This window comes from Charadrius vociferus, unplaced genomic scaffold (assembly GCF_000708025.1).
Source record: "Charadrius vociferus isolate BGI_N301 unplaced genomic scaffold, ASM70802v2 scaffold1452, whole genome shotgun sequence".
NCBI lineage: Eukaryota > Metazoa > Chordata > Aves > Charadriiformes > Charadriidae > Charadrius > Charadrius vociferus.
Window position 1 is genome coordinate 73,446 of NW_009647054.1, and position 8,994 is coordinate 82,439.

At 47.5% G+C, this 8,994-nt stretch overlaps 1 protein-coding gene across 1 annotated transcript in view; it reads left to right on the plus strand.

The window, feature by feature from the left end:
• ASCC1 (activating signal cointegrator 1 complex subunit 1) overlaps positions 1-8,994 on the plus strand; it is a 36,396-nt gene that overhangs the window by 11,390 nt on the left and 16,012 nt on the right. Inside the window, exons 5-8 of the mRNA XM_009895779.1 lie at positions 244-380; positions 2,625-2,744; positions 6,669-6,793; positions 8,673-8,752. Coding sequence (XP_009894081.1) covers positions 244-380; positions 2,625-2,744; positions 6,669-6,793; positions 8,673-8,752 — 462 coding nt within the window. The remainder of the gene's footprint in view (positions 1-243; positions 381-2,624; positions 2,745-6,668; positions 6,794-8,672; positions 8,753-8,994) is intronic.

Consider the following 8,994-nt stretch of genomic DNA (forward strand, 5'->3'; position numbering starts at 1 on the left):
CGTGCGTGCGGTGGGGGGCTGCGCCTTTTCTGTCAGGCTGAGCTCGCTCGCAAAGCCTGTGAAATTTTGTTTCTCGTTTCAACTTTGAGTCACTGCCAACCCAACCAGTGATGCAGAGATAAAAGGTTTGATGCCAGTGGCTTGGTACCTGTTGTCTGTAGTATTTATCCCTCTGATGGAGCGGGGGGGTGTGTGTGTGTATGAGATAAGACACCTATATATGATTGATTGACTGATTTGTAGGATCACGGGGTCAGCAGCAGCCTGTTCCAGAACCCTGCAAAGCTTCACCTGACTCTTGGGACGCTGGTACTTCTGAACGAACAAGAGATCCAGAAAGCGTGTGACCTCCTACAGCGATGCAAAGAGGACTTTGTGGAGTAAGTGATAAAAAAGGAATGTCATCACCAAGAACTTGAGTGGGGGAAAAGCAGCAAGGTGTCTTTTACAAAGGACAGCGAGAGAGAAAAAAAAAAAAAAAAAAAAAAAAAAAAAAAGAAAAGTGGCTAAATAGTCTATCTCAACTCTAGAAATTTGGAAAAAGGCTGAAAAGATTCAAATGAGAGCAGCGGAAATCACTGAGCAGTCACAAGGAGTCTAACAATATCTTGCAGCTCAGCTCAAACCCTCAGCATTCCCTGAAAACCTGCTCTACTCATTTCTTTTTCTCACACGCGTCCCCGTTATTTTTGCGTGAGCAATTTGTGCTGTTGTCCCCTGCCTGCTGCAGAGGGAGGGACGAGCTCTATTACCTTCACGCGTTGCCTGCAGTGGGCTCCGACACGCTGCTTCCCTCCTGCCTCAGAGCAGATGCTGAGGTGTCCTTGACATGCATTTCTTGATGCGGGGAGCTGTGTGCTGGGTAGCCAGCACGAGCCGTGTGAGCAATGAGTCTGAAATGTTCAGTGCTGCTCCAGGACCGGGGCTTTCTCGCTGCCTGTTAACACTGAGCTGCAGATGTTAGGGCTTTAACTGTAAATGCGGTTGAATGACACTGTAATTAGCTTATCTCCGTTCAGCTTAGAAATTGGAGATGGCCTGAGGGATCAGTTTATTTATTTATTTCTGCAAAGCCTTTGCACATAGAGCACGGATCCTTGGTTTATATTTATTTATTTATCTCCTCGGTGAGTGAAGAATGAGCCACGCTGTGCCAGCTAATATCTGCGGTAATTAACGCACAGCCAAAATTCATACCTCAGCCTTTAAAATGACAACTTTGGTTTTTCAGCTGTTAAACAGAAATGCAAGTGCGTTTCCAGGGGAAGACAATATTTGGAAAGTGTGAGCTTCCTCATAAGTGGGTTGAATTGAGGCAGAGGAAATCTCTACTCTCCATTTCCTTTAGCGGAGGGGGAATTAACACTTGAATGTAACCTTTAGGTTATTTCCTCTGCCACACCCAAATAAATATACTTTGAAAATTAATTTAGGCTCCCTTCCACTCACATAAACCTTCATTAGCGATCATTTACTTTTCTAAACGCAGGCGGTGCCATGTGAAAGTAGATGGCGCCCCTTTTGACCCTCTTTAGGTGGCCTTAAGCGCTATCGGTGTGATGTGCACAACATTGCACTTGTGCTGTTTTCCTCCCAGTAAACATACTGGAAGGGGAAATCACATTCTCCTTATTCCACCTGGGAAGCTTTGCCAAGAATCTAAAAAGCGGTCTCTTGGGCAAGCTGAACAGAAGCGAGCAAGGTTAGAGCAAAGTCATGCTCACGTTGTTAACTCGTGTTTATTACTTCTGCCTGCCCAGACACTCCCTGTACTTTCCAGGAGACCTCGGCGTTAAATGAGACAATGGCACTTACTCACAGGGAGCTTTCGCTGCGGCGCCCTGCCTCCCTGTGATGTTCTGGTGGTTAAGGCAAGGAGGTGGCGTGTTTGGAAGCAGATACACTTCACAGTGTGTTTGCAGGTGTGGGAGTGCATATTATATCCCGCACACATTTTCAGTTTTGCCTTCCTGCAAGAGTAGCTGGAGCTGATTTTAAAACAGCTCTATTTACTTCCAGCATTTGTAAGTGGATGTTGAAATGTACTTAAAACTGCATTCTGCATTGAGTACTTCTGCTCGTTGATTTTCTCTGGGAAATTTTGTGTCACGATTGCTCTCTTCACAGGGAAGGCAGGAGTTCTCTGGGTTGAGAACTCGTACCATTTTACTGCTGACGGGTTTTCTGAAATGTAAATAGAGATCTCCTCGTTGAGATGGCCTGTGAACACTGAAAAGTTGACTTAATGTGTGTCTAAAATACTGAACATATGAATTTAAATGTTATTATGCTATTTCTTGAGATGATGAGACAATAGCAGCTGTGGCCTTTTGAGATTTAGAAATTAGGGACCCTTTTTTCTGTTTGTTTTTTTTCAGTGCACGCAACCTGAAAGATATGGGGAAGAGAACTCCTCAGTGGAGTTCACTGCCCCATTTGCTCTGTATAACGTTTAAGTCCCGCTTAACCTCAAAGTTGTGTTTAACTGTAGCAAAAAATGTGTTTTATATCATTCCCTTAGTAAAACCAAATATTTATTGTATGCATGAGGAGTACTATGCGTTGTATTTCAAAAGCAAATGTGATGTTTTGCTTTTTAACATAAAGGATTGGTTGTATTTTAGCCAGATTGCTGGAGGCAAACCCCTGACCGTGGAGGTGGCAGGAGTGGAGTACATGAATGATGACCCTGCCATGATGGACGTCCTTTATGCCAAAGTCCACATGAAGGATGGCTCGGACAGGTGAGTTCCCCGTGCTCCCTTCTGTCATTCCTCCTCGATGTGCCGTGGCAGCGGTAGCGGTGTGCCAGAGAAACCCTCTGCTGTCTGAAGCTGGTGGGTGCTGCTAGCAGTCCTTGGGCCAGCAGTCAGGAAGATGAAGTCGTTCTTGCTTCCTAAACCAGTTAAGGCAGTGAGGTGTTTGCTCTTTAAATCAGTCACTGGTGGTACAGCTGAAAGATGTCATTTGTTTCTGTAGCAGTCTGTCAGATTGAATAATGGTGGTGTAGCTCACGCGGTGATAAGATGGCCAAGGAGATACTCCTGAGATGACTTAGAAGGCAGGACAACTTGGCCTCTGTTGTCTAGTTCCCAACCTGCAATCCAGATTAATCTGGACAGCCTGGCATCTTCTGCGGCACTTAATTATTCTTAAAACCCAGTTACACCAGAAGGTCCTCAGAAAAGCATGACTTGGTTGCAGAGTTGGTTTTTGTGTCTGTAAGCAGCCTGGAACAGGCGCTGGGTGTGAAATGTCTGTCTTCTGAGCTGCTGGTGTGAAATCTCAAAGCCTGGTTGGTGTCAGTGCCTGTGTTTGGGCTGTTGGCCCATGTGGCTGATGGCTTTAGGTCTACAAACAGTGCTGCCCGGGATGTGGCGGTGTCTGGACAACCTTCCTCCATTTCGTTTTTGACAAGTACATCACCTGTGGCAGCACCATCTTTTCTCTTGCTGCTTTCTGGAAGACCGGAGAAACCTAAGAGCTGCTGTATTGTGCTGCCAGTTGTGAGGTGGGTGGGAAAGAGGGTAGGGGAGTAGCCAAAAGAGCTTTAGCCTTCTCTCTCTGAGCCTTAGCCTTCTCTTTTTCTGGCAGTGCTGCCCTTTTGTGTCTGTTCCCGTTGCTAGAGGACAGCAGGAGCTAGCAGAGGGAGCACAAAGCAGTGCAGCTGGAGGAGGGAGGCTGCGAGCAGGGACCGGCTCAGGGAAGAAAGGACATGTTCTGGCATCTCCTTTCCCCGAGGGCTGAGGAGGCAAGGGGGGGCCTCTGCTTAAAACTGCAGTTTGGAGGCTGTGTTGAAGTAAGAGGTCGGAAATGGGATAAGGAAATGGGTGGGAAAATGAAAATGTGAGAATTGCTGGGAGGCAGTAGGAATTGAAATCTTTTCCTCTTCTCTGCTCTTCCACTTTGAAGTCTGTCCTACTCTGGAAGAGGTGAGATAAAACAAACGGGGCGGGTGGAGAACCAGGACAAGCTAGAGATCAGCCAGGAGACAGAACTGCCAGGAGAAACAAGGCAGAAGCACTCAGAAAGACGAGAGAGGCAGCCACTGGATGACCCAAATGCCCTTCAGTCAGTTCGTTGTTGAAAGGGTCCGAAGTGTCAGCTCTGGGAGCTGAGGTATGGGCCTCTTTTCTCCCGAGTCACCGAGCTGTGGATCATCTCTGAGGTGTAGTGCTTGCAAGTCTGTTTGCATCTGAAAATAAGTCTGCCAACTGAGGAGCTGTTAGAGAAATCCTGTAGAGCGTAAGCAGGGCCTAAGGTGAGGCAGCGATGTCTGCCTGCCACTGGGCACAGCTTGAGTTGTTGGTACTAGCGCTGTGGTCTGCTTCAGATGCCAGCATTATCCGTTTTGCTGAGAACCCACTTAGCCATAATGCTAGAAGAAAATGCTGATGTACGTTAAGGGTGGCAGAGCTGCTTTTGGCAGGGGAGAGAAATGAGGTCTTCAAATCTACCTTGCCTTGAAACTGAAAATGGCCCCTACCCGTTCCCCCGAGAAAGAGCTCCTCTGTCCTTCATGGAGATCTATTAGCTGAGGTTTTGACCAAACCCAGATCTTGTGCTTTGTGTGGCACCTGGAGGCTACTAGACTTCTTTTCTCCAACATCTTTTTTGCTTTTCGCATAGCAGCGTGCTCAGAGAGGGCCAAGCAATTGTCAGTTTTTATCCTTGGCCCAGGCCGGTCCTGCCTCACCTGCAAATTAATTCATCTGGCACTTCTCCCCCAATATAGTTCCTTAACTGCTGGCGAGCATCCAGAAAACATTTAGCTTTACAGAGGGGAAAGAACATATTTTTGTGTTGATGGAGAGCAGGGAAAGCTTTTTTTGCTTCCTTTGAGATTCCAGCAGACACAGTGTTGGACAAACGGTGATTATAAAGAGGGGACGAATGTTGATCCCTCCAGAAAACTCTGCTTCATTTTCTCATCTGCTAGACGGCTCATTGCTGAGCAGCTCCATGCACCTCTTGCCTGCTAAAACCTGCTGTGCTTTGCTCAGGGAAATGGGGAAAGCAGGTAGAAAGCAGAGTTTCTCAGCTGCAAGGCTGAATACTAGCGGAGAGCAGCAGCCACGTGGTTTGCTGTGCCGGATCAGGCTGCTGCAGCCTGTGTTTAAGAGAGGTGTGTGCTTTCCTGTCTCATGCAAGACGTCTTGCTAGGTCTGTGTAGTTCCTGGCATGGCTGAGGGGTGGAGTTCCTTCCTGATCTTTGGATGATCTTGATCAGCTTAAGCTATAAAGCAGGAGATTTGATTTGCCCTGACTTAGCTTGCATAACTGCAGACAGAATTAGGGGTTGGCAAGCCCTTCTGCACACATAATGGCTCAGACTGAGAGAGGGATCATGCTCTGATGCCTCCCACATGGCAAATAATTTCCATTATAATTCATTCTAATTTGTTTTATTTCCTTGATTAACTTTATAACGTAATAAAGCACCATTTTCACTTGAGCTATTCTCTGTTAATTTGTTTTAGTATTGTCTGTAATGATATTCATTTAATCTTTGTCATTGCTAATTTTAAAAATCACTGATGTAAAGCCAGAAATTGGTAGAAAACCATGAGAATTGGTAGTTTGAGAGTCTTGAAATCGTCACATGGGGGCTGGCAGCCCGTGAGGGGGAGTACAAAACCAGCGGTGGGGTAGGAGCGTGGCAGCCCCAGGCTCTGGGGGCCAGCCTCAGGGGCCACGCTCTGCCTCTACTGCTGCAGCTGAGACACCAAAGTGGTGGCACCTCGTGGAGCAGAGAGCTGTGTAAGCCCTCAGACGCGGCGAGAGAAGCCCAAATTCTTCTGCATAGAGTAATGCCCTCTTGCCGTGTTTCCAGGGACGGGAAGCTCTTGTTCTAGAGCGTCCTTGCTGCTTTTGGTAAGCCTGGGGCACTGCAGAAATTTTGTGGGGGACAGCAGGAGCCTGGAAGTTCCTCCAGCTCTTTAGACATAGGATACACGAGTGCACTGCTCCGATCGCCTGCCTGTTCCTGCTGCCTGTCCTAGGACAGGTCTGCCCACAGATCCCAGCAGCCATGGCTGCTTTCGTCCCTGACCGAGGCCAGACAAGTCATTCTGCTTGCTTCGTAGCTCCGAAGCTGCAGCATTCACCAGGATATGCTGTCTGGGTTTATGCCCTCTGTTACCGCATTCTGGGCTCTCCAGAAATAAAGCCCACTGACTGGTTTGCTTATTTGGGACAGAGAGGGGTCTGAGCTCCAGCCCGGTACACTGTACAGGTCATGGTCCCTGAGCAGAGCAGACCCCCCAGGAGTCGAGGTGCCTAAGCCCCGCCGGGGGTCTGCCCATTTTAACATTTGTAAGGAGTGTTACATTGTGTTTCCTGGCAGTAGAAAGAAGCATCCTTCAAGTCCCAATAACATCTGTCACTGCTGAGAAGCTCTCTGCTAGGCTAAATCTGCCCTTCTTCGTGGAATATTTGCAAGCAGAAGTGATCACTGAGGAAGCTTTGTGAAACAGCCAGAACTTTTTGCATTAGAACTGAATCCTGGCGGCTCTGTTCTCTTTCCATCAGCAACTAGCTCCCTTTCCCCATGTACGTGCAGAGACTTCACACATGCTGCCCTCCCTGGCTGGGATGTGAAAAGCTGGTGACACAGAGGTTTCTCCTTTGTTTACATGGCTCTGTTCTTTCTCTTTTTGCCTCCCTAGGTTGCAGGTGATCGCTGATCAGCTGGTGGAAAGGTTTGTGGCCTCTGGCCTGATGCTTAAAGAGTGGGATAGGGTGAAACTGCACGCTACGGTCATGAACACTCTCTTCAGGAAAGACCCAAGTGGTGTGTATCCCTCATCCTTACTGATAAATGCATTTAAAGTAGTACCTCTGAATGGGAAATGCTTTTGTAGGCTCTTAGGTTTCTTTTTTTAAATTTTGTGATTTTTTTCTTAGTCTCAAAAATACCTACAAGGTTGTGGAGGGATGTCATTAAATAAAACCCAGAAGAAAATGAAAAAGCAATCAGCAGAGCTGGAGAAGGCAGGCATTCTTTGAGCACTTTCTGGATCTTTTCGAAGATTCTTTGTCATAGCTTCAGAAACGCTATCACCCAGTAGCACTCATAAGATCTGGGCCAGAGAGGAATGCGTTCAAGTACTGTGTGAGGTCTTGGGCTCTCCGTTCCCCAACGCTGAATTGAAATTCCATCACAACTCAATGTGCTGTGCTGACCTTTAAACAAGACAAAAACGTGATCCTCTTCGGTCCAATTAAAGATTGCCTGTTGGTTTAGGAAGGTGATTCCAGTGTCACTCTCGTTAAATCAGATTCAGCTGGCTACGAGGCTGAATATGAGCCATTATTGAACGTATAGTGTCTGCCAAAAGATTGTCTGCTCTGGCAGTCTGTAGCATCGTTCTTATCGCACTACTTTATAAAGCAGCCTCAGATGCATTGCGTTTAGGGAGGGGCAGTATATTACAGCCTTGTTCTCCGTGTGCAGACACGCATGTGCTCCGACACTGATGTGTAGTTTGCGAGCCTTAACAGCATCGCGCTAAAGCTTTTTGGGGCTTTCTCTGGCGCAGCGGCCTCTGTGCGATGCCGACAGGTTATGTCGATTATTCTCCAGTTACTGCCTCTGCGAGTCTCTGTACGGACAGTGATAACAGCAGATGGTTTGTGTTACGGTTTTCTGTGCGCCCAGCGGCAGATTTTGGGCATGACTGCTACAAAAGTCAGATAAGCATACTAGAAACCCTGGAAAGGTAGGGCTTAGCTCTCAAATTGAGCCCTGAAAACTGGTGGAAATGTGAGCCCAAAGTGCTGATGTGGCGCTCTGTCAGGGGAGGCACACGGGCAGCTGCTTCTGGCACCGAGTCTGTATTCTGAACAACCCCATGAGGCATGCGAGGCATTCAGACACAGTGGTGAGAGCATTACACGGATAGCCGTAGAAGTCGCTTTATATTCAATACAGGATTTGAATAGCGTGCTAGGTGTGAGTCGGACTTCATAGTTAATGCTGGAGATGAAAAGGAAATATTGAATATATTCACTGAGCGAGGCAGAGGTCCTGTGGAAAGAACAGATCATGTACTTGGGGATTATATAAAAATCCAGACGTGCTCTGGGGAAATAGATCTAAGACGTAGGCATTTGGCAGTTGCCGTAGGCCTCGGTTGCTATTCTTACTGTCTCTGTGTGTGTGGCTGCGTGCCCACCCCGCAGAAGCATACGCGCCACATGTATGTTCTTCCCGGAGCAGGCAGCAGAGGTTTGTATAGGTGCTGTCCGGATCGCGCCTGGCACTGTGCTCGCACGCTCAGCCTGGTATTTGGTGCCGTTCCAGGCGATGCAAGTGCTCGCGGTGCTGACTCTCACCCTGGCAGGATGTGGGATTATAATCAGCCAGAGAGAAGCAGATGTGTTGCACTGAGCCGTCAGCCCTACAGAATCGCCCTAGCATTAGCTATGATGTAGGGTTTTTCATCTGGGTAAAGTAGGTGATCCCGATAAAGGCACCTATTCCTGCGTATTCAGCCTTGTTGTCTTTAAAATCAAAGTGGAAGTGGGGTTTTTTTTGCATTAGGAACTGGGCAAAGATGGTTTATTAGCTGGCAGCTGACTTTGGGGAGGGTGAGAGTGGGGGGGTGAAGTACAGCACACACAGTTCTCCCATCTGAAGCTCATTCTGGTGGTGGCTTTTCTCTTTACAGCTGAAGAGCGAAACAATACAATGACTGGTAAATCATCTTTCAAGGAACGGGAGTCGTTTAATGGCCGAAATATCCTCAAGGTCAGTATGAAACAATTAGGGAAATCGAGCCAGCTGTGGATATTGTACAGCCAAAAGAGGTTGAAACACCTCTTCAAGACTGCTTTTGTCTTAGGCTTATGGGATTTCCCGGGGGCGAGGAGGGGGGGAAAATCTGTTTAGAAAATAAACAATCCAGATCACTCGTAATTGGGAGCATTACGGTATTTAACAGAAGCGTTCTTAAAGCTGGTGAGGCTCAGATCAGGAGTATGTAGCAGGAA